This window comes from Lepidochelys kempii, chromosome 1 (assembly GCF_965140285.1).
Source record: "Lepidochelys kempii isolate rLepKem1 chromosome 1, rLepKem1.hap1, whole genome shotgun sequence".
In the NCBI taxonomy this organism is placed as follows: Eukaryota; Metazoa; Chordata; order Testudines; family Cheloniidae; genus Lepidochelys; species Lepidochelys kempii.
Genome location: NC_136380.1, coordinates 250,602,428 through 250,628,019, shown reverse-complemented (window position 1 = coordinate 250,628,019; position 25,592 = coordinate 250,602,428). Strand labels below are relative to the sequence as shown.

The 25,592-nt window shown below is 43.7% G+C and overlaps 1 protein-coding gene across 5 annotated transcripts in view; it reads left to right on the top strand.

Annotated features, from left to right (window-relative positions):
• HIPK2 (homeodomain interacting protein kinase 2) overlaps nt 1–25,592 on the top strand; it is a 181,657-nt gene that overhangs the window by 61,950 nt on the left and 94,115 nt on the right. For 3 of the 5 annotated variants that reach the window (XM_073323001.2, XM_073322953.2, XM_073322994.2), the window contains exons 1-2: nt 2,547–2,628; nt 3,309–4,404. In XM_073323001.2, the coding sequence (XP_073179102.1) occupies nt 2,583–2,628; nt 3,309–4,404 (1,142 nt within the window). In that variant the 5' untranslated portion in view covers nt 2,547–2,582. Of the gene's footprint in view, nt 1–2,546; nt 2,629–3,308; nt 4,405–25,592 lie in introns of those variants that run through there. The other 2 variants (XM_073322961.2, XM_078850440.1) reach the window with 1 other exon arrangement.

Below are 25,592 nucleotides of genomic sequence, written 5' to 3'. Positions count from 1 at the left end.
GAGATGCCACTATAGTACACACGGTGTACTTATTTAGCATTTATTACATCAATGTGTATATTATTTATCGTGGGTAAGAAATAGTTAGTAAGCAAAATGTTTTTTTGCACTAAAGCTATTCACTGGGTTATGAGAGGCCCCAATGGTTCCTGAGCCCAAAAAGGTTAAGAACCACTGACCTAGATAATTACAGCTGTTGTGCTGTGTATCGGTGGCTTTAATTTTGGGGTGACTAGATCATTTAAAGTTATTTTTAGAGCTATCTCTTATGGCTCTCTCCCCTTTTTTGTGTCAGGTTTTTTAACCTTAGGGATGGTAAGCAAGCAAACTGGAATGAAAGCCATAAAGCTATAAATTACACCTCTACTAGATCCACAATATGTTACCAATTACCTCTGCTTCATTATTCATGTCCCGGGGGAAAACATGCATCCAACCACCCCACAACCCCAGAAAGGTCAGTACTAGAATGAACACTGTGACGCTTTTTAATTAGTGGAAAAACAAACATCGCCTCTGCCTCACATATGATATTGGTGTCCAGGATGACAAGTTGAGTAATTTTGCTGCAGTTCTCTGAGCTCATTGCGTACCACAGGCTAAGTCATTCATAGCAACATTGTCACCCTCTGGAAAGTAGGGAGGAAAGCAGGCGCTGTGGGAGAAGGGTTGAAAGATCCCAGGAGACTGAGTAACAGGGACCTTGGAGGTTGTTTTTTTTATACAAGTGTCAGCAAACAGTGTAGAAAATCACATTAAAGCTAGGGGTCACATCGGTAGACTACAGCAATCTGTACTGCTTCATCGCTGGAGGTTACAGGAGCTTTACACAGCAGGTTTTGGTGTTGGGGTGGGTGTTCCCCTTGTCCTGATTACGTTTCTTTGACTCTGCTCTATCTTTAAAAGCTGCTTGGGGCAGCAGGGCTGAATAGAGGGATTCTGGAGCAAAGTGGAGTGCTCAGCCTGCTAGCAGGGGTGGAAGTGACTTAAAAGTCTTACTAGTACGGGGGCCTGGCCCTGGGCCTCAGAAGGGGCAGGGCCTTGGGCCGAAGGGGCAGGGCCTCGGGCAGAAGGGACAGGTCTGTGGGTCAGCCTCCCCCAGCCAACCCTTTGGGAGGGCAGGGGGCCTTATCGTTGGCTGTATACAGGCCTGTACCGGCAGCCACTTCTTACTGGTACACCGTACCAGCCCACTTTCACCTCTGCGTGCTGGTGATTTACATGCAATTACACCGAATGCACTTTCAGCTCACCTCAGCTATTTCATAAGAGGTTCCTGGTTTCTGGCTCCTGGGAATTAACTGAAAGATTTGTGTATGTGTTTGCTTAACTGCGTTCTTTTCTCTGTGCTAATCAGCTTTGAAACTAGGAAGTAACTATATATGTAGCTACATATATATATATATATATATATATACACACACAAACATAAAAGTATTTTAGAACATAGCAACACACCTGGGAATGGGCTAGAAGAGAGCTGGTTTCTCTCAGCAATTATGAGGAGAAAAAGCTGAGCTTTGTGCACTCTTAATTCCCCCCTGCCTGGGAGGATGCTTCAGGTCATCTGTGTATGTGTTGATTTTGTTGTATTTTTGTAAATGAAACATTCAGCCTTCAAATATTTTCCTTTTAAATTTAAAACAAGTCAAGGTATGTTTTCTCTTAAAAATTCAGTGATGGTGGAAGATCAGAATACTATTTTTTTCCCCCTCCACTGTCAGTCTTGGGGTTTATTACAAAACAAAGATTTGCAACGCTTGCTGAGAAAGGGCATGGCTTTCTGCCTTAACTCACTCCTAGTGTCGGGCTTCTTAAATACAAATCCACACTCAGCTTTGTGCGATTCACTAATTCTTCTTGCCAGCCCTATAGTCTCTACACTGGAGGAGAAACCTGGGAGAAGTTCTGTACTTGGTCTTCCACCTTCTATGGATCTCTGGTGGGTTCCCACATTTGTGCCTTTCTAACCACAAGGTTTTGCTTGGATTTTTTAAGTACCTGGGTAATTAGTTCTGTTTTGTTGTTTGTATAAATATCTACAGACTGTTAAGAATTTTTAGATTCAAAGAAAAAGATTGCAGGAAAATAATTTATGTCTTTTTTAAAATTTTGCATTAATTTAGAGCTAGATTCTGCTGCTCTCTTACTCATGCCAAATGTTACCTTATTCCAAGAATTGTCCTTTTAACTTTCAGCAGGATCTACTTTCCAGCTATGGTACTACTCACTATGAATGTGAATGGAAAAATGTGGCCCATTGTGATTTATGAAACCAAGGGAACTGACAGCAGGAGCTAAGGCTAATCTTTGCATAATACCTGTTTTCACTATCCATAAATGCTGACAAGCATTATGCAAGATTCCCACATACAGTTCTGGCAAGGGACTTCAATTATGACTTGAAACATCACCAGCTATTCCAGTTCTGGGTCCACAAACTTCTCTGTCAGCACACCTCAATTCTGACTTTCAACACCTCTTCCTATTCCCATCCTGGACTTCTGCTGAGCAGAAAACATGAACTGTACGGTGGTTTTATGTGTACAGAAAGAGGACTTGAATGAGACCCCACCCAAACGATGTCATGTATGACATACATCAGGGATTGGACTTTGGTCCGCAGAGGTAAAAGACTATTTCAGTATCCCACTACACCATCTCTCCATCAATGTCAAGGCCTTGTCTATACTACGGGGGGCGGGGAAGAGATTGATCTAAGTTACACAACTTCAGCTACATGAATAATGTAGCTGAAGTCAACATACTTAGATCTACTTACCACGGGGTCCACACTATGCTATGTCGACAGGAGATGCTCTCCCGTCAACTCCCCTTGTGCTTCTCGTTCAGGTGGAGTACAGGAATCGATGGGAGAGTAATCTGTCGTTGATTTAGCGGGTCTTCACTAGACCCGCTAAATCAACTGCTGATGCATTGATTGCCGTGTATCATCCCCCGGTAAGTGTAGACAAGCCCTAAGTTGTTGCTGGAGACAATGGGACCAGAAGGATGTTTAGTCGCAAAAGGTAAACCTAATCCTTAGATTACTGATATTAAAAAAATAGAGAGGGAGACTAATGGTCACTATTAATATATATGATTCAGTTAGTGCTGACTCTTTGTTTTACTGTACTGCACTTTATTTGCAATGGATACGTCTCTCGGTCTGTAAGAGCCTGGTCATTCTCCAGCTGTTCCTGAGGTTTCCCTCCCCATCATTCCATTTTCCCTTATTGCAACTGAAATGAATAAAAAGCTGGGGAAGAAATCTTGACACTGTTGTTTCTTTAAATGTTATCTTGCAGGTATGGCCTCGCATGTGCAAGTTTTCTCCCCTCACACCCTTCAGTCAAGTGCCTTCTGTAGTGTGAAGAAACTGAAAGTGGAACCGAGTTCTAACTGGGATATGACTGGGTACGGCACACATAGCAAAGTCTACAGCCAGACCAAGAACGTGCAGTCCTCCCAAGCAGCAGCAGCAGCAGTCAACGCCTCCCTCCAGATTCCCAACCCCAGTATCCCTTACGAACAGACCATCATCTTTCCAGCAAGCACGGGGCACATCGTGGTGACATCTGCCAGCAGCACTTCTGGTGTCGTTGCAGTGTCTGGGCAAGCATTGGGTGGACCTCACAACCTGATGCGTCGAAGCACTGTGAGCCTTCTGGACACCTACCAAAAATGTGGACTTAAGCGCAAGAGCGAGGAAATTGAGAACACAAGCAGTGTGCAGATAATTGAAGAGCATCCACCAATGATTCAGAACAATGCCAGTGGGGCCACAGTAGCTACTGCCACTACATCCACTGCCACATCCAAAAACAGTGGCTCCAACAGCGAAGGGGATTACCAGCTGGTACAACATGAAGTGCTGTGTTCTATGACCAACACATATGAAGTATTAGAATTTCTTGGCCGGGGAACCTTTGGGCAAGTGGTCAAATGCTGGAAACGTGGCACTAATGAGATTGTAGCTATCAAGATCCTGAAGAACCATCCTTCCTATGCCCGACAAGGTCAGATTGAAGTGAGCATCCTGGCCCGGTTGAGTACGGAAAGTGCAGATGACTACAACTTTGTCCGAGCCTATGAGTGCTTCCAGCACAAAAATCACACTTGCTTGGTCTTTGAAATGTTGGAGCAGAACCTCTATGATTTTCTAAAGCAAAACAAATTCAGTCCTTTGCCCCTTAAGTATATCCGGCCAATCCTCCAGCAGGTAGCAACAGCCCTAATGAAGCTGAAAAGCTTGGGACTGATTCACGCAGATCTCAAGCCAGAGAACATCATGTTGGTAGACCCATCCCGACAACCATACAGGGTCAAGGTCATAGACTTTGGTTCAGCTAGTCACGTGTCTAAGGCTGTGTGTTCAACCTACCTTCAATCCAGATATTACAGGTAAGAGAGTTGTGTCAAATAATGTCAAGGAAGATGTTTTTTTCTGGAAGATCCTATAAAAACCTCTATGGTCAGCTGTTTTTTCTTGCCATCTTTTGTATCTGTACTGAATGCTGAATTGTGATGGCTAGACTCTCATGATGGGTTGTATGTCCATTGCCAAAATGAAAGAAAAGTAATTTAACATCTTGGGGTGATGTCCATTAAAAGCCATTGTTAATTTGCAAATAACCTTCAAAAATTGACTGATTAAAAAAGGAGTTTGTCAATTAAAACTGACAAGATAATTTAGAAAAGCATCCCTTCTCCCTCCCCCCCGACTCCTGAGTCTGATTCCACAGTGTGAGCTAGATCCTCGGAGTTGTTGAGTTGGTGCATTTTCCTGCAAAGTCAATGCAAGCTTCAGCGACTTGAATTTTAAAAGTTTTTTTTATCCGTAAACAATGAATTAACATTTTAAATATAAATAACCAGATTTACAGGCTTCTTTGTATGGCTGAAATGATGGACTTTATAAAAATGATGTGCAACCATATAAAGAAGTTGTACAAATCTAACAGTTGCCTTGAAATAGTAGTTTTCCAGGCTGTGGGCCTGATGCAAAACCCATTGGAGTCCACAGTCAGAGTCACATTGACTGCAGTGGGCTGTGGGTCAGGCCGTACCGGAACACATTTTAGTATATAACTTTGTTTTAATGGTAATTTATTTTCAGTGTTTGAAATTTACTCAGTGTGACAATCTGTACACTTATGTTCACCCCTTTTACAAGACTATGATACATTTTGTACAGAGTATGCCTTGTGAGGTATCATTTGAAAACTCATAATTTGCTGATCATTATTGTCCTGATAAAATATTTGTGGCAACATTGTATGTAAAGTTATAAAATTCTACTACAGAACGTTACTGAGATGTTCCGATTTTAGAAAAGCAGGCACAGACCAGTTCCTCAAAGACCAAAGGCAAACTGATGCCTCAGCCAGGTGTCAACAAAATCAAATAGACTATCATCCAGTTAAGAGGCCACTCTTCAGCAGGAAAAAGGGTGTGAGTGAGAAATTTACATTTTGGAAAAGAAACTGCTAGAAGTTCTTGTCCCCACAGACTTTCTCTTTCTTGAGCCCCAGGCTGGAGAATGATGGGACACAGCAGTTCATCTGTCCAGATTGTACCCTGGGTAATGTCACAGCCAAGTAGGAAGGATGAATGAGTATTGTCCATATTTCTGGGTGGGGTTGAGACTGGCATCCTGGCTAAGGTTTATTGTTCTCCATTCATTGTACTTTTTACCCTTTAACCACAGGCAGGTGCTGTCTTAGGGTGAAATTCAGAATTGTACAGAGGGCACACCCAAGTTGCATGTACCATTTAAGTTCTGCTTAAGTCTGTAATATAGGGCTTTGGTAGTACCTAATCCTTGTGCATAGAGAGGAAAGAGGGTTAGGGCACTAGCCTCGCACTTGGGAGACCAGGATTCAATTCCTTGTTCCAGAACAGACTGCCTGTTTGCCCTTTAGCCTTTTTGTCCCTCAGTTCCCCAATCTGTAAAAATTTAGGATAATAGTTTTCAGAGTAGCAGCTGTGTTAGTCTGTATTCGCAAAAAGAAAAGGAGTACTTGTGGCACCTTAGAGACTAACAAATTTATTTGAGCATATATATAAATTTGTTAGTCTCTAAGGTGCCACAAGTACTCCTTTTCTTTTTAGGATAATAGTATTTCCCTACCTGACAAGGGGGTTAGGAGGATAAAGATTGCTAAAGATTGTGAAGTGCTGTGAGATATATGGATAAAAAGTGCTACATAAGAGGTAGGTATTATTTGTGCAGCCCCATTGGGGTGAATTTCATCCTTGGAGTGTGTCTTAACTCAAGGATGCAAAGCTTCCTGTGCAGATATATTCTCTCTCAAGAACCTTCCTATTGTCCCAGCCGCTTAGACCCAGAGCATTCCAAGGCTTTAGAACTGTGGCACCTCTGCTCGAAACAAAGAGAGAATTAGTTTACAGATGACAGCTGCATTTAGACATTTTCGGGAATTGTCTCTGTTGTCATAAGTCTCTGAAACAGCAGCGGTACAGTGGTATGGTGACTTCTTGAAATGATGATGACTTCCGTGAAATGATAACTTGTTGATAACTGATTTGATCAAAATCTGGCATGGCAGCATGCCTGGCTCATGGGTTAGATGCAATAGCTGTTTCTTGTGTAAAAGCAGATTAGTTGCTCCACTTCTAAAGAGGATGTTTATCTTTTACAACAGGAGGGCTTTTCAAACCCCTTCTCCCCCAAATAACTCAGCTTTCAGACACTACAGGCAAAGCCCAGCAGAGCTGGGAGGTGGGGAAGAGTTAATTTTCACAGTACCAGGAATTTTGACAGCTGTAACACTGCAGCAGCTGATTGTTATCTCTTTGTCCTTTCCTCTGAAGGAGGCCAAAAAAAGAGGGAAAAAAAGCCAGTTTATACCTCAGAAGAGGCTTAGTAAATGAAATATTCCACCTGATGACAGTCCCATCTTCCAGGGGAGACATGTTTCTGCTATAAATATGCAAAAGGTTTTAGGGTTGCAGTTACCTTGCTGGGTGGATGAAGAAAAATTATAATGATAATTCGGGCATTTTGTTGTCGAGTTATCTGCACTGGTGGCCCAGGTCCCAAGCTGAAAGACAGAAGGGACAGCTGGAATGAAATGTGAGATACAAAACAGAAATGAAAGAGAAAAATGGTTGGTTCTCAGTGACAGTCACAAAGTGCTTTTGTGACAGTCTCTGGGGAAGAAAAAAGCTTAATAACATTCTCTTATTATGCTTTGAAATTTTATTCCTGCCCAGACTGAAGCTGCAACTTGTTAGATAATAATTTCTACTCAACTAATTCCTCTCCTGATTTCCATTCCTGATGCGAGGGGGAAAGGACAGTAGTTCATTAAAAAAAAAGTATTTGGGATGAATTACATCGGCAGGGGGCTGCTGATGAAGCTAAATTCAAATAATGGACAAAATTCATATTATTCTTCCTTATGTTCTTATTGGGGCGGGGGGATAGCAGAAAATAAAGGCCTGCTTTATTCCAAAGAGAGGCATTTTCGTACTGGGGTATACATGTTGAATAATAAATCCATTTAATTGATTTTCTTGCCATGGCTATATAAGAAGTGATGGAATGACAAGCCAGGTGCTTGGCTGGCTGGTTCTTGCTCACATGCTCAGGGCCTAACTGTTTGCTATAGGAAAGGAATTCTCCTCCAGGACAGATTGGCAGTGATCTCCAGGGTTTTCCGCCTTCTTCTGCAGCATGTGGGTGCGGGTCTCTTGCCACGATTTTCTGGGTATCTCTCACTTAATCATTTTCCTGCCTTTGTGAGGGCCTTGAGCATTGGTGCATCTTGGTCCCCCCTATTCTCTGCTTGGGTTGTCTGCAGGAGCCTCCCCAAGCACCGGCTCTGCAGCTCCCATTGGCTGGAAACACTGCCAAGGAGCCAAAGGGACATGAAAGAAAGAAAGAAAGAAAGAAAGAAAGAAAGAAAGAAAGAAAGAAAGAAAGAAAGAAAGAAAGAAAGAGGCAAGATGTCCGCTGTCTCCCCCTCAACCCCCCCATCCTGTGTGCTGGAAGCTATATCTAAGCGGTTGACACTACCGGTTCATTAGTATAAGCCCAGACACCTGATGGTTTCATAGCCAAAGAGCAGTTACACTTGTATCCTTTTTTTTCCCCCTAAATCACTGATCAGCCATTCAGGGACAATCCCACTTAGTTCTAATTTAGTTGTAAGCCTTTTACAGTAGCCTTTTCACCCCAGGCAGAGATTCTGTCAGTGTTGTGGTCAAAGATATAAGTGAAAAGGGGAATGCAGTGTGGTGAGGAGGAGACTTTTTTCTCCCCCACTTCTTCACTGCGATATAAATCATGCCCATTTCAATCAGAGCAATACGCATCCTGTATCACTCCTACCCTGCCTGATGCCTAAATGGTATATAAAATGGCACCTGTGGATGTGACTGGGTGCTGCTTTAACTTTCTAATAGAAATAGTTCCTAACCTGCATCCCAATAACCAGGGGCTCTGTTCTTGCCAAGTATCGCAAGCTAAGGAGGTTTGGGTCTGACCAATGAATGTTCAAAGAGAAGGTTAAGTGATGACTTGATCCTAATCTATAAGTACCTACGGTGGGAACAGAAATATGACCAGAGAAAGCTCTGTAGTCTAGCCGACAAAGGTATAACAAGACCCAATGGCTGAAGCTGAATCTAGACAAATTCAGACTAGAAATAAGGTGCACATTTTTAGCAGTGAGGGTAATTGATCACTGGAACAACTTTTCACTGCAGAGGTGGCTATATTTCACTTGTGGGGGAAATAATCACTTTATGAAGTATATATACATATATATAATATATATATATATAAAATGCATAACATGCTTTGCAATCATTTAGGAGGCAGAATACTACAAATGTAAGATTATGACTATCACTCTGCCCTACAAACAAATAAAAATAATTGGAATGCTTTGTTTTAAAAGCATTCAGAATGTACTGTAAGTGGCCAGGGCGTTGGATGCTTATGTTGGAGGTAAGTGGGAAATCCTGAAATATCCAGGCTGTTGAGAATGAGATTTGTGAGCACTTTGGAAAGATGGTTTCATTGTTGCCACTATTTCAGATGCTGCAGAGAAATGTATAGATATTGCGTGCAAAGCTTTCCTGCCGTGTCTGGTAATACTAGCGATTTGATACTACACACTTATTGGCTGACAAATTTCTAGACTATTTTAGTGGGTAAATGACTCTCTGGCTATTTTACAAGTTTCTTTTGCCTGAATTTGTTAGATTAGCCAGGTAAACGTTAGTATTTGTGATGGCGAGAACTGGACATAGTGTTTCCTGACCCTTAGTTCTGTTAAAGCCCCTTATTCCTGTCCTGCCACAACTTGTGCTCCTCCAATCTCCTCAAATGGCAAAGCTAATGCACTTAACTTGTAAAACCTTCTGCAATTCTGAGCTTCCACACTTCTCTCCAAACATACCTCCAATTTAGATCTGATGCACCTTCTGCTTTTCCATCAGCGGAATCCACATAGCTCTCTCCCAGTGTGCTTCAATCCTTCTCTGCTTTGCCTGTCAGGTATGTCTCTGAGGTCCAGACTGTCAATTGTGCAAGATTACCTGATGGTTTTGAGAGGATGTTCCCTCTCTGGACTAGAATGAAACCACCAAGTTCATCACTGGTAATCTAAGGTCACAAAGCCTCCCTGAACTAAATGCACAGTGCATAAACTCACTACCTACAGGGCACACTTCCTACTCCTCCACTAAGGTGCCCGTCTCACTGCTGCGTCATTGAATTTTCTTTGTGAGCATTTGTTTTCAGGTCCTCACTTTAAAAAGTGAGAAGCCTGAAGAGCCATTTATCCAGCTCTGAAGGGATTAGGAAGGCCATACATTCTGTACCCTTTGGCTAGCTCCAGGGGCTCATTTCAGAGCCGGCCAGCCTGCTTTCCTGCTTTTCAGAGCTGGACAGCCTGGCCTTTTTAATTTTTGTTGAACTTGTGAGTATGAAGTGAAGGGCCGTCGAAGTTCTTCCATGAAAATCATTTCCATAATCCCATTTACCAGCATTTTATTGCAAGCTGATGGGCACACTGGCATGCAGATGTGCTCCTAGATACAGGACTGTAGACATCTTCCTTTCTGTATTGACATGAATGGTCCCCTCATCTTTCCATGCTGGTCTCTAACACTCCCTAGTCTCCATCCCAGTGGGTTGGTTGTGATATAAAGGTACTTTGGATTATAGAGTGTAGCAGAGACAATACAGACCAATACTGGATTTTATAAAGGGCAGTGCAAGACTGGAGTTCCTATTCGCGGTTGGTAAAGTCTGGTCTATTTAATTTCTCCTCCCATTTCAGGGATACAGAAATGTCAGGTTTCATGCAGTGACTTTTGGGTGCCACAGTATTGCAGAACAGCGGGTACATTTTAGAAGACTTGTGGGGTGGAGAGGGAACAAATATCCCATTTGAAACAATTCTGCATCGATACCAGACACGTACCAAGGAGGCTGGAGTTTGGATTTGCTTTTGCAGAACAAAAGCTCAGCTGAGGAAGTTTTGCAAAACCAATACCAAGGTTAGCTTAATCTTGGTTCCATTTTATCTAAACCACCAAAGTTGGGAGGGAAATTGAGGTTCCAGCTTGAAAGCTTTTGGCTTTTTCACAACACTTGATGGCCAAGCCAGGATGGCTTTGGTTTTGCAAAACCAAAGCAGGAGTGGTTCTAAGCCAGGTTCCATTTTATCTAGATGACCACAAAATGGGGATGAAAAGTCAGTGGAGCTCCCACAGAGCTCTGAACAGAGGTTATGTACTGTGTATATGCTAAATTTACCCTCTTCCTGGGATTTGGTTTTATTTAGAATAACAAAACTTAGACCTCACCCTAAGCTTTCTCATCAAGCCTGGCTGTCCCTAGGGTTTTCCCTGCAAAACCTCCTCTGTTACACTCCTAGTTCCCTCCACTGAGAGAGAGACATTCCAGGTCCTCTTTTGTCCTGTTGAAGTTAACAAGTGACCCCTTTCTGTATGACTGAGAAGTAATTACACTGCATCTCTCAGTCTGGGGCAGGCTCCTGACGTCAGGATGCCTTGACTAAGAAGCCTGGCATCCATCCTTATGCAGCGTCTTAAAGGCTGCTGTTCGGTTCCAGGGAAGTTCAAGAAAAGGTAGTTTATGTATTTATTAACTAAATGTATAAAATATGTCCAGTTATGCATATCACAAGATACACAATATTAATAATAATAAAACACACTATTGTGTAGAAGAAAACAGAGGGGCACTTCTCAGAACACTGCTGATCCAAATAGAGATACTTCTCATCCAAACATCCCAACCCAAGCCCCTAAAGCCTGAGGAAAGAGAGTAGTCTTGTGCTTTGCCCTAAAGGTTAATCCAGGCTTATTTCTGAGCTGAAGAAGAAATGAATTCCAGAACTGAGGGCCCTCTACTTAGAATGCTGTATCTAATGGTCCCTAAGGCAATGGATACACAGAGGTCTTCCAAGGGGTACATCAACTCATCTAGATATTTGCCTTGTTTTACAACAGGCTATAAAAAAAGCTCTAGCGAAGTCAGTACAAACTAAAATTTCATACAATGACTTGTTTATACTGCTCTATGTACTATACACTGAAATGGAAGTACAATATTTATATTCCAATTGGTTTATTTTATAATTATATGGTAAAAATTAGAAAGTCAGCACTTTTTCAGTAATAGTGTGCTGTGACACTTCTGTATTTTTATGTCTGATTTTGTAAGCAGGTAGTTTTTAAGTGAAGTGAAACGTGGGGGTAGGCAAGACAAATCAGACTCCTGAAAGGGGTACAGTAGTCTGGAAAGGTTGAGAGCCACTGTTCTAGGTGACTAAATCTGGGGCCTCTTAGATAAAACACCCCAGCACATCTCGGCTTTCTGGCAGCTCATGGAGAGAGAGCCAGACCCCAGAGCAAAGTCAAAAGCTTGAATTGTACCAAGAAACAAACAAAAAGACAGCATAGTGGTTAGAAGACAGGTCTACTATGTTCCCAATGGCTAATACTGCTGTTGAGGTGAGCAGGCTCATTCTACAGCGGCTGTAGATTCCAAACATTGCAATAATCCAAGGAGGCACAAAGGCATGGTTCACAGATCCAAGAGGAAAGGTTGCAGACATCCCATTGCACACTCAGATGAAAAAAGATTTTTGCCACCAAAGTCACCAGAGGAGGAACCAGAGACCCAAAAGCACTGTATAGTCTGGGCTTTAGCCCATCTGTTATCTATACCTTGTATTTTCTGTATTTCTTTCCCATTGTTCTTCGCTGCTAGGGTTATTTGCATTAAAAAGGATGTTTGTTTCTGAAGAGTTCATAATTTCCAGCTGCTTCTCTCCCTGACCTGAAGTCATAATCCCTGCAAGTTAGGGGCATCACAATTGGTTAATATGGAAATGGACAGAATTTCCAGAGTGACAAACAGAGGTGGATTATGACTTCAGGTGTTGGAATAAGCAGCAGGAGCAGAGGAATTTCTAAGCAAAGATCCTGTTTTTATGAAAATGGCCATTGTACAAAAGAACAATCAAAATACAGAAAATAAGAGAAATGCAAATTTGTTTCTAAAAAAAGGAATGTTTTCCCAAAGCATCAGCAGCTCTTCAAGTGTGCCAGTGATTCGCCATTATAGCAGGTGCAAAGCTTTAAAACAAGCAGTGCCTTCTGAAATATACCTTCCCACAGCTTTCAAATGTATCTATGTATGGCTCCTTTAAATGGTCAGATGTTTTTGTGGTTCAGGCAGTGGACTGGGCCTCAGAATTCAGTTCCCAGCTCTGACTTAGATTGCCCGAGGGACCTTGGGCAAGTCACTTCATCTCTCTGTGCCACAGATCCACAATTGTAAAATGCTGGATAATAACATTTCCATTCTCCCACCCTTTGTCTGTCTTGTCTACTTAGATTTTAAACTCTCTGGGCAGGAACTTTCTCTTTCTGTGTGTTTGTACAGTGCCTAGCACAATGGGGCCCCAACCCTGGGCAGGACACTACCATTACACAAATAAATGTAGGGATTATTGGGTGATATAGGGAGATTCTGTGCCTGGATCAGGGTGATTAATGCAGCAGCCTCTGGTAATGGTATCATTTCAGAGCAGAGGTACTTATCCTGGCAAACCTACATGGCCACCTTTGTATTCAGTGGCGTTGCAGAGCCCCAAAATAATTACAGAGTAACATCTTGCCATTATATTATGACATCTGCATCACTGTGATACAGCGCCATATTCTGAGCTGCTGCCATGCTACCTTGTAACATCAGGACATAGCATCACAATTGTTTTGTGCATTGGCATGAGGCAGGGTGAGGATCCACCCTTGTGAATGGCATCTTTGCTGACTGCCAGACCTGGGGAAAAACAGTAAACAAAAAGCCCCATGCATCCCAGTTTTGAAACAAAATACTTTGGCAGTGTCTACGCACCTCTGGTATCCACTTTCCACAGATATCCTAGCAAATGAGTTTCCTGGCAGGAATGATTCCAGATTTTAAGGTCTGTTGAGGAGGAACCACAGAAAGCCAGTGCTGACTATGTAGACAATTTTGCATTGGAAATGTGATTGTAAATTACACTTACCCAGTCAGGGAATAGGATTGTACTGTAGGGTATCACATCAAAACTAAGCAAGAGCTGACGTTTCAAAAATCCACAAGTATTATTCGCCAAAATGCGTTGGTGAATAATTTCAAACACCACATAAGTCGAGGAAAATTGTGATCTGATCAGATATCTTGTGAAAAGAAAAGAAGACAACCGTCAAATAAGCTTTGTTAGCAGTTTGCCCAGCTCCACTTACAGAAACCCAGGAGCTGGAGCACAAAGTGAATTACTCAGTGAATTATTCACCCAGGGTTGCATCGTAGTGCAAAACCTAGCATCCCTGCTTTTGCTGCCAAACTAGTTTTGGTAATGTGAGGAATGATCAGGATTTCAAGGTTACATACATTAGACTGAGCCACATTCCTTTCTGATATTCTGTCTCTGATATTACCACAAGAACAAGCAAGTCACGGGATTTCCTGCCTTCTGTTTTCTTCTTTCAAGCTCTGTAAGCACAAGTCTCTTCCTGGGTTGCAGCCTGATAAGGTGATATAAAATTCAAGGTCACTGTGCTATTTACTGTACCAGGGCAGGCCCTGAAATGGCTATAAAGAGTTTGTTTTATTTAGCAGCAGCTGTTTAAATAAAAAAGAAAAGGAAAGAAATCCAAACCATCCTGTTTCAGCCCTTGGCTGTGGTACTTTAGGTTATGTCTACACTACGTTGTAAACAGACTTGGGCTTGTGGAGTTGGTGTTTCCAAACCCATGCTCAAGCATTCACATTTCATTATAAACCTGGGCTTACAATTGCTAGACCAGGTCTCACAGGCATGCTGACGCATCCATACTGCACTACTCAGGCCTTCTGACTTGGATCTGCGGCTTGAGCTGCATCCTCATTGCAAAATGACAGGGCTTGGATCTGAGTCAAAGCAGGACTTAGGCTCTGACCCTTGCCCCTAGAAGGGTCCTAGGACCCAGGTTCTGAGTGCTTGCTGGCCCAAGTCAGACTGATTTGTATATGGACAGAAGGGAGGCTTGGGCTCAGACCTGAGTCAGAACCTGGCTTAGTATGCAGTGTAGACATACCCTTAAATTAGGGTTGCCAACTTCCTGATTGCAGAAAGCTGAACACCCTTGCCCCACCCCCTACCCCGTTGCCTCATCCCTGCTCTGCCCCTTCTGTGAGACCCCACCCCCTGTCACTCCAGGCCCTCTCCCTCCATTGCTTGCTGTCCCCCATCCTTGCTCACTTGCTGATTTTCGTTGGGCTGGCACAGGTGTTGGGGTGTGGGAAGGGGTACAGGCTCTGGGCTGGGGCCAGAAATGTGGGGTTCAGGGTGTAGTAGGGGGCTCTGGCTGAGGCAGGTGTTTGGGATGTGGGAGGAGCTTTGGGGTGAAGGCTCTGGGAGGGAGTTTGGTGCGGGAGGAGCTGGGGCCAAAGTGTTGGGGTACAGGAGGGGGTTCTGGGTGCAGGCTCTGAGCGGGTCCTGGAAGCAGCCAGCATGTTTCTCCAGCTCCTATGCAGAGGCGCGGACAGGCGGCTCTGTGTGCTGCCCCCATCCACAGGCACTGCCCCCACAGCTTCCATTGGCTGTGGTTCCCAGCCAATGGAAGCTGCAGAGCTGGTGCTCGGGGCGGGGACAGTGTGCGGAGACCCCGTGGCTGCCGCTGTGCATAGGAGCTGGAGGGATATGCCGGCTGCTTCCAGGAGCCACGTGGAACTGAGTAGGGAGCCTGCCAGCTCTGCGCCAACCAGACTTTTAATGACCTGGAGCTGCCAGGGTCTCTTTTCGACCAGGCATTCCGGTCGAAAACGGGACACCTGGCAACCCTACCTTAGCTTGCTGGTCCCTACTGGTGAGAGGTGTACTGCATGGTAGTAAAGATACTCATAAACCTCTGGTGGATTGGGAAGGAACACATTAAAATACACTGCAAGGTACTTTCTTATTCATTGTCATTTCCAAGTCACAGCACAATTAGCAGGGCCTAAACAGGAGCTGAGGTACGAGTTAGCTCTAAACTGACATGTGAGAGAACTTGAGTTTGATTTTCTCTCTTGGTCCCTCAGGCCCAGATCCTGAAAAGTATTTAGGTGCCTAACTCTTATTGAAATCAGTGGGAGTTAGAGGCCTAAATACCTTTCCATGGCTAGAAGCACTACAGTTTTCCATCTCCTCCCTGTCAGGTCACTCCTTTAGCATGGAAAAGGGGGAGAACGGAGAAAGGACTCATTTTCTCAGGCATTGTAACAGCGTGGTGGCAGCTGTTCTTTAGGAACAGCAGAGCATGGCAACCCACAAGCACTGCTCCAGGAAGAGGTGGCTGATGAAGGAGAAAGTGCAAAAATAACATGTCATTTCATGATTTTGTGTGTCATTTGCCACTTATTTCAACACTTGTGCCAGGTCATTGTGCTCACTGGCGATTGGCCACCGAGAACCACAATGAGCTGACGAACCATTGGCACTAGATCAGCACCCGAAGTGTGAAAATGAGATTAGTTACTAGGGAGACTCATCATCCATGCCTATTGAATAAAAAAGGCAGCACTAAGGACACCATTTACACAGGACTTCAATGGGTGTTTTGCCCAAATTGGGATTTGGTACCAAATGTTTAAATACATCAACCTGCACCTTAAGTGCCCCCTTTCCCTGCAACATTGCTCTCAGTAATCAAGAGCTGCATGTGTTATACAGAGGCAGGTGTATTAGACAAATCAGTACTTTGGTGAGGTCCATGTGTCCCCAGCACAGTGCAGTCGGGAACTAAATTACACTGGCCTTATGATAAAGAGCATCTGGAGTTGTGGATAGTATCTCCCACCTTACTGCTTAATAGGGGTGTTGCTAGGTAAGTGATTCGAGTTGGTTTATAAAAGGATTCAACAGAACAAGTAGAGGTAAATTACCGGAAGAGAACTTGGTCAATACATATATATAAAGAGGGTTAAAGAGTCACACCCTTCAGACTCCATCCAGACTGACTTTGGTGCCTAAAGTTTCTGCCTCAGTGCCTGCAAACTATTGCTGCACCTGTGATGCTTTAAATTGGTCCCAGCTGGAGGTAAAGGCAGCTGCCTGTCAGGAAGTAGCTAACAGCTGCAGTGTCTTTCTCCACGTCAAGCTGGAGGAAAAGAACATTCTCTATCAGGTGAGAGTTTCTACCTTGGCTGGGTCATACCTGTCTCTCTGCTTGATGTTAGTTGAGCTGTAGCTACTTAGTTAATTGTTTAAATTGGGAAATAGGGACAAAAAGTTTGCTGTTCCTTTTGGGGAAGGGTTGTGAGGAGTGAACTCTGTAGTGCTGTAAAAGAAAAAGGACACACAGGTACCCTATGATAAACATTCAGTGCAGACAGGGAATTAGAAATCAAAGAGGGATGTCTCTAGGGTCCTGGAGTGGGGAAGACACTTAGCAAGCAATTTTCCCCCTAGTATGTGGGTTCCTGAGAGCCTATCTTCCCTGGGTAAAAAGAAGTGTGGGGAGGAATTTAAGGCCAAATTTTACCACTCTTTTTCACTGTGAGTGGTTCATCACTCTGTGAATCATTTCAGTGGACTTACTTGTTAGATTTACCAGAACTCCTGGGTAAAGGACAGTGTGTAGTTGTTCTGTGACCAGATCAGGGAACAACTTGGGATGGGAGCTAGGCGAAATACTTTTAAATAGTAAATTTGTTTTAAAAAAAGCAATTGGGGGGCACTGAAACTATTCATGAATATGGGTTGAATTTGGCTAGTAGTTTTGTTGCTCCTCACACTCTTTCCCCCTCCCGCCCTGAAGTTTGAGAGCATTGAAATGTTTTGTTTAAACATTTTCAACACAAACTTTCAATATTTCTTTTTTGAATCAATATCTGAAGCATTTTGTTTGTCCTGAATAACATTTTTTTTTCATCTTGGTGAAGCTGCCCTGAAAAAAATCAGTTTGTGTTTGAAGCTGGTAATTATTTTTTCAGAGTTTTTTTGATGCAGACATCAAAGTGAAAAATCACCTATTCACTCAGCTCTACGTGGGACTCTCTTAGTTACGAATTGGTCCTTGGTCCAGTCGCTCTAGGGCAGAAGTAATCTGCATCAGACGCTTACTTGGCACAGCTTTCGGACCCATTTATGCCAGCTTGGTGATCCTGGCTGGTGTGTGGAGGGTTGAAGTCAATGTTCTGCCACTTCCCATTCCTGTGTGCCCTGCATCCAGTTCCAGGAGAGGGGGAGTAAAAGCTTTCTATGCATTGCTCCATCACATAAAACCCTTCACACCCTCAGAGCTGTTTCTCAAAGCAATTTTGTGGGGAGGATAGGAGCGGTCTTGATGTCTGAGAATTTACCTGAATCTTACTGAAGCAAACCTGAACCAAAAATTGTATGGTTCACATAGTCAGGTTAGTTCTTTCTCTTTATTCTGCCTTTTCACACATCTCTGCAATTCCTAGTTCTGAGTGGAAGCAGAAGTTCCAAAGTACAAGAAGGAATTTTTTTGTGCTGCTTCTAGCCTGAAGATCAGAGGTTCTCAGCAGATTCAGATGAATATCTAAAATGTGGAGTGCTCATCAGAACCCAAGCTCAGGCAGTTGGCTCACAAGGCACAGTGGGGGTTTTTTTGTTGTTTTTTTTTCTTGCTCTATTTAGAAAATAGGGAGAACGGTGTGTGCTCCTGTAATTGATTCTAATGATAGTGCAGCTTTTGAGAACAAAAATCAGTAATGTTCCAGCTAAGTTTGATGGTGATCTTGTAATGAGCTGGCTGCTTGTGTTTTAACTCTTAGCTTGTCAATGGACTAAGCATAATTATTTTCTTTTCTTGATATACAACTCGTGCTTCTGTTAATAACATTTCCACATCTCTCTCACACACTATTTTTTTAAACTTGAGAAACTGTGATAGACTAGGATTGCCAAGTTTGTAATATCTAAAAACTGGACACTCCATCATGAATGCCAGAACCTCCCCTTCCCTGCTCCTTCCCCCACCCCAAGGATTCGCGCCTGGTTTGCCCCTTCTCCACTGCGGCCCTGACCCCCCCCCATTTGCTCCTCTTTTTTCCCTCTCCCTTCCTGCTCACTGCTTTTGCCCTTTTCCACCCCTCCCTGCATGGGTCAGGAGGGACTCACCTGCAGAGCCAGGACTGGGAGCTGCAGCTGCCCAATGCAGGTAGGAGGTGGCCCCGGCTGAGTAGGGGCTAGCGCAGGTGATGACTTCGCCTTCCTCTGTAGCGTGGGGTACGGGTCACTTGCTGGAGGATTCTCTGCTCCTTGAAGTCTTTAAACTACAATTTGAGGACTTCAGTAGCACAGATATACGTGTGAGGTTTTTTGCAGGAGTGGTAGGTGAAATTCTATGGCCTGCGTTGTGCAGGAGGTCAGACTAGATGATCAGAATGGTCCCTTCTGACCTAAATATCTATGACTCTATCTATGAATCTATGACTCAGCGCCTTCCCCACCCACAGTAACCAGACTTTGGGTATCTGGTCAGTAGATCTGACCGGACATCATCAGGTCCCCTTTTTGACTGGACTTTCCCATCAAAAACCAGACACCTGGCAACCCTATGATGGACAAGTGAAGGTGGCCTCTCTTCATTTAGGGCAATCAAGGGACTGTCACAGCTATTTGTAAACTGTTGCTCCATTAGGAAAAAGTTATATATTTGTGTCTTTTTCCTCTTGACACAACAATAAACAGCATGAAGAAACCACATATATAGTTGTTTTTATTAACTGTGTTTATTAAATATACTATACACAAACATGGCAGGCCTAGCTGCATACATACTGCTGCTCTGACTGGTTTCTAGCAGCTTGTAAACACAGAACACTGAGTACCATCAGAGTGCTCACAAACTCTTTAAAGGGAGTTTACCCTGTTCCTATTCGCTACAACATTCTCTGTGACAAACTGTCTGGCGTGAGGCTCTGTGTCTGGGAGGGAGAGGAAGGGGTGAATAGAACTGGAGTGGAGTTGTGTGAATATATCTGATGGTGTTTACGTATGTGATTGTGAGGACTGGCGTGTACTTTTCTGTGTGAAAACTGTTACGGATGGTCTTTTAATCATGTTTAACAGGGTAAGCATTCAAATTTAAACTAGGTTTCAGAGTAACAGCCGTGTTAGTCTGTATTCGCAAAAAGAAAAGGAGTACTTGTGGCACCTTAGAGACTAACCAATTTATTTGAGCATAAGCTTTCGTGAGCTACAGCTCACTTCATCGGATGCATACCGTGGAAACTGCAGCAGACTTTATATATACACAGAGAATATGAAACAATACCTCCTCCCACCCCACTGTCCTGCTGGTAATAGCTTATCTAAAGTGATCATCAGGTGGGCCATTTCCAGCACAAATCCAGGTTTTCTCACCCTCCACCCCCCCACACAAATTCACTCTCCTGCTGGTGATAGCATTTAAATTTAAACTAGTTGCTGCTATTTACAACACTGAAGGCTATGGACACAGAGAAAACTTCTGGTGGAAAAGGAGAGTATTTGGTCTCTTAGACACAATAAATGACACTTTTTAAAAAGAGTATTTTGACTGCCCCTGGGGGACTAAAAAACATGGAATCCTCCGTCAAGAAGAAAATGGAGTGTTTCATTTTGAGTGTCACAAATGCTATTAAGAAAGACAGATTGGCTGATTTTTTCCAAGCCACCACACTAAGATGTGGATGATGAAATATTACAAGTTGATTTCAGCAGGCAAGAGGCTGGGGGGCGAAGTCCTCTATTAAAAATAAAAATATTCCCCATGAGATATAGTCCCCCTAGTTGCCAGAAAATAGCTGCTCTTGTTTGTTAGTACTGTCGATCAGTGAACCAGATTCATGGGATTGCGGGGGTACAAACAAAAGCAGAATTTGGCCATAGAGCAGTTTTACGAAGGTCTCCTGGAGACTCATTTGATACCCGATCTCTTCTTCGCAGATGCAGGAACGCGGGTCAAACAGTAATCTCAGTTACACTGACGTACCTCTGGAGAATCTCACTGAAGTCAATAGAGTTACTCCCAGTTTACTCCTCCTGTAAGTGGGGTCAGAAGCTGGTCCCATGTATATAATAATGAAGGAAGATAAAGAAAGATAATAAAACTGCATTCAGGACACATAATGTTATTAGTGCTGATATCATTTTCAGCAAACAATTGCTGTAATTACAGGTATCTTCCTTCCCCGCCTCCCCACCCCCCACCTTTTGTTTAACTTGTCTTCTCAGTTTTCTTATGGCCACAAAGGGACATAATATATATCACTGTGGGTTGTAACCCAGAACTGGGTCGTGGAATGGAAGGGACTGAGTCGCAGCAGCTCTGGTCAGCACCACTGACCAGGCTGTTAAAAGTCCCGTTGGCGGTGCTGCCCGGCTAAGGCAGGCTAGTCCCTACCTGTTCCGACACTGCGCTGCGCCCTGGAAGCGGCCAGCAGCAGGTCCAGTTCCTAGGTGGGGGGCCCACAGGACTCCATGCGCCGCCCCTGCCCTGAGCACTGCCTCCACACTCCCATTGGCCAGTTCCCGGCCAATGGGAGCTGGGGGGGCAGTGCCTGCAGGTGGGAGCCGCTTGTGTACCTCCGTCTAGGAGCCGGATCTGCTGCTGGCTGCTTCCGGGGGCAGCGCGATCCGCGGTGCCGGGAGAACAGGAAGCCTGCCGCTGCGCCACTTATGGGAACCACCAGAGGTAAGCCTGCACTCCAATCCCCTGCCCCAGGCCTGAGCCCCCTCCTGTATCCCAAACCCCTCATCCCCAGCCCAGAGCCTGCACCCAGAGTCCAGAGCCCTGACCCCCTCCCACACCCCAACCCACTGCCACAGCTCTGAGCCCCCCCAAACCCTGAATCCCTCATTCCCAGCCCCACCCCGCAGCTCTCACATCCGCACCCCAACCCTCTGTGCCAGGCCCTCCCAAACCCCTCATCCCCAGCTCTGTTGGGTTGCTGGCATCAACAATTCTCTTCAATTGTGTCGCCAGAAAAAAAAGTTTGAAAACCACTGATATATATGGACTAGCACCAAATTAGGTTTGCTGTATCATTTAGAAAAAGGTTTGTAGTCATGTTTTTGGCCGTTGGCAAAATTATAAGGGCTGTTCTTGAGAGTCTAAAAACAAAAAAAGCAAAAACCAAAAGAAAATGCAGCTTTTTTGACTGGCATAATCAGTAACCCTTCGAGTCTGATCTGTGTTGTTGGAAGTAAGGAGACACAATATCGGTACTAGAAAAGCCATAAAATGTCTGTGCATTTTTTGCAAAGTAATCAAAATCTTTCACTTATTATCTATATATTTATGTTCATATAAATACACAGTGGGTATGCTTAAAAAGTAATTCTGGTTTTAAAGCATTCCTGGTTCCCGCAATCTTCCCAGGTCTTAAAGGCCCCGATCCAGTGCAGCATTTACACACGTGCTTAACTTTAAGCATGCGAGTAACCCCGTTGGCTTCAAGAGCTGTGAATTAAAATTAAAGTATGTGCTTAAGTGCTATGTTGGGTGGGGGCCAAAATGAGGAATCCTGGTAATACATCTGAAATGTGTTCACTCTACGTATGTATACTGGATGTGCATATCTGTGTGCACGTAGATGGGTATTATCTTAAATAAAAACCTGTTTATTATGTTGTTTTTGCCAACTGGTGCCCAGACATAGTGCACAATCTTCCTGTCTGCTGTGCAAACACCCTGAGTATGTACTGCAGCAGAGTCTAGAACCTGCCTAGTGCATGGAAGCCCCTCTGACAAGGGAACTGACTGCAAGCTTCGCCCTGGTTCAGCTGACAGAAGCCGTGCAAAGCTGGTCCCAGCTATACATTGCATTTTGCACATGTTCCTATTTCTCAGTGTGATTTTCGTAGAGAGGCTGTTTTCTGGGAGGTCTGACACGGTGGTCAGGCTCTTTGAAGGGCAGATTTTTCCCTTAAACCAAAACAGAAGTTTGAGAGAGAAGCAGCAGGGGTACGGTGGGGAAGTGATAGGTCAGAGCAGAGGGAAACTGTAGAATGGCCATGCCCAGAGTTGCTGCTGATACGCCTACCAAGAATGCAGTATTCACAGCCCAGTTCTATGGGGTTGTCTTCTATCCGGGTTTCTGGAGAGAGTCACATCCATTTTAAGGGGTGTGATATTTATCAACCCTGGAGCTCTAGCATCTTCTAGACATATCTACAACTTTTACATTAGCCTTGGGCTACTGAATCTAGCATTCCCAGAAATGGATCACTGACCTAGAAATGGTTATTTTAAGTTGTGTAAGGACCCTAAACACCGAGAATAATTGCAATCCTTAATTCTGTGAAGGACAACAGTCTGGCAATTGGATGGGAGGGGGAGACTGGAGAGGGAGCTGCTTATTTTACTGCAGAAACCCCATCTGATTTTATCTGTTTGTCTCACTCAGGTGTATCAAAATAAATGGCTATCAGGGGCTAGTAGCATTGAGGGGTGGCTGGCTGGGGTCTTCTGGCCTGTGGGGCCATTTGTCATTCCCAGGTGACTTTTCTGGATGCCCACTTCTATTTCATTTCCCCTACTCCCATTTCAGATCCAGGCAGGTGTCATGTGTGTCTCCCTGTGGATGGATCAGAATTGTCATGCATTCCTTCATCACTTTGAGAGTAATGTGTGTTTTATCCTATTGGTTTATGTGGATTTAAATGTGTGCAGGACATACAGGATCATCATACTACTTGTTCCGGCTCTTCTCCCAACAGCAGACATAAGCTTTTTGTGATGGCATGGCTGGGCTGGGGTTAGATCACTTCATGCTTTGTAATGGCTAAAAGCCCTTATTACCAACAAGGAAAGGATGTGCATGTGTTTATGGGAGAAGAACCACAATGGAGTGGAAAGGACAGGGCAAGGGTTGCTGTGGCTTCTCAAGGGACCGCTAGATACATTGGGAATAATGGTGGCACAATGATTGCTGGGAAGGTGATGACACTGGGTCTGATCCTGCGGTCAGTGAAGTCAGCAGGCGTTTTACCATTGGTTTTGGTGGGAGCAGGATTCGGTCCTTACCCTGTAAATAACTTCTTGTTTCTCCTGCAGGCCAGTGACACTTCATCAACAACAGTGATAAAGACATTCATTGGGGATCAGGGAATATTTGATGGAATTTAGGGGGCGGGGGGAGACCTGTAATGTAGTTGTTCAGTCACAATAAGTATCTGAAATACTGCATTGGAACCTGATTATAAAATCCTTACTCACATCGGTGAGCAGTTACACACCTAAATAGTCCCATAGAATTCAGTGAGACTGATCATAAGAGTGATCGCTCTGCAGTGCATGTACAAGTTCACAATCTGATCCTCTGTATTTAACTGAGATACTCTAACAGTTGTATCAAATGTTATGTGTGTATCTTAGATACCTAATCTGCCAGGGTCCATGGTAAAATGTTGCTTTAATTAAGTATCCCCATGAATTGTTAGCCAGTATATGAAGATTGTGTGTGTATATAAAACAACTAACGTAACATAAACCAAAAGATCAAATGGTACTGCCTGAAAGAAAAAACACTGAATTGCTATCCAAAAGGTGCAGCCATTAGAGAATAATATTTTTTGTTTGCAATGCAGCTGGGTCTACAGATGCAGAAGGAAAGACCTCAGTGATCTGTGCAATGGCTTAGTTTGTTTAATTTGCTAAAACGAAGAGCTGAAAAGCAGACAGGGTCTTCGCAAATATTCAGAATGATTCTCTCTGCCTGTGTGTGTGTCTGTCTCTCTCTCTCTCTCTCTCTCTCTCTGTCTGTCTGCATGTGTACATGCTTCAAATGCAACTAATCTTAATTAAATGCTCCTGAATGCCTTCCGTTCCGCATCTCTTGTCTAAATGCTGGAGCACTCCTCTGCCACGGAGTTACTATTTGGATCTGGAAAATAAACCAGTAATTTAAAGTCAAACAGCTACATTTTATAGTGGATTTTTTTAGCTTTTCATCCTTTGTAACGAGCTCTTAGTAGCTTGAAAATGAGATTACTTTCCTTACTGACCTTAGTGTTTTTCTATCTACTTAGCAAATATTGCAGTTTGCTATGTTTCTAATGGTCAGAAGCCAATGTGACTTTTTAAAATTGGATTCTTTGTGTCTGCACAAGAAAATCAATGGTGTTATCTGGCATGTGCACAGAGCTGTGAATAGTGCGGAACCAGCAGGGGTTGCTTTCACAGAGGGGTGTGGGGAAAGTCATACCAAAATGATTGCTTTTTATTTTTACATTTAGTGACAAATGAGAGAGCATCTTGCTACTTTTAAATTTAAGGTTCAGGAAGCATTCTTCATCCAGATATAAATATTTTTAAACTGGTTAAAATTTGGGCCTAGAAATGGGCTAAACACAGAGCCATTTATCCTGCCACCCAGAACTTCAGGGATTCAAATAAATTGGGATCTGAATCATCCTCTGGCTTTGTATAACTCTAAAATTATAGTGTTTGCCCCACTTCACCCCATTCTCACTGTGGGCCCCTTAAAAGACATAGAAATAGATATCAGATCTAGGCACAGCAGCTGGTAAAAGGTTTCCTACTCTCATAAAGCTGAGTGTTTGTATGCAAACAAGTGAGCTGTGAACTTATCTGCCTGTGTTTATCTTTTGTGGGGGAGTGAACTTACTACTGCAGAACCATCATGGGAAATTATACTGCAGAAATTATTCTGTGGTATGGGGGGGAAAAAAACCTTGTTGAGTGTTCCAGCACTAATCTATAGCTCCGGGGAGAACAGAATTTTATTGAATGGAATGGGAGGAATTGACTCTTTCAGCATCTTTTCTTCAGGACATCAGGGGTAGAGTCATTTAATTAAGTGAATGTTGGTGCTGGCCTGATAGCAGGAGAGACTGGTCTCCTCTATTTATCCTCGAAGCAGATCCACCACATGCAGTGCATGCTTTCCCTGCTGCACTGCCAACATGTCCTCACCTGTTCTGGGGGACCAACTCTAATGCTGCAATGGAAGTTCAGCATCCATTCCAGTCTGTCCTTGGCCCTCTGTCCAAACTACTAAATGTGACATAGACACCTGTCCACGAAGAGCT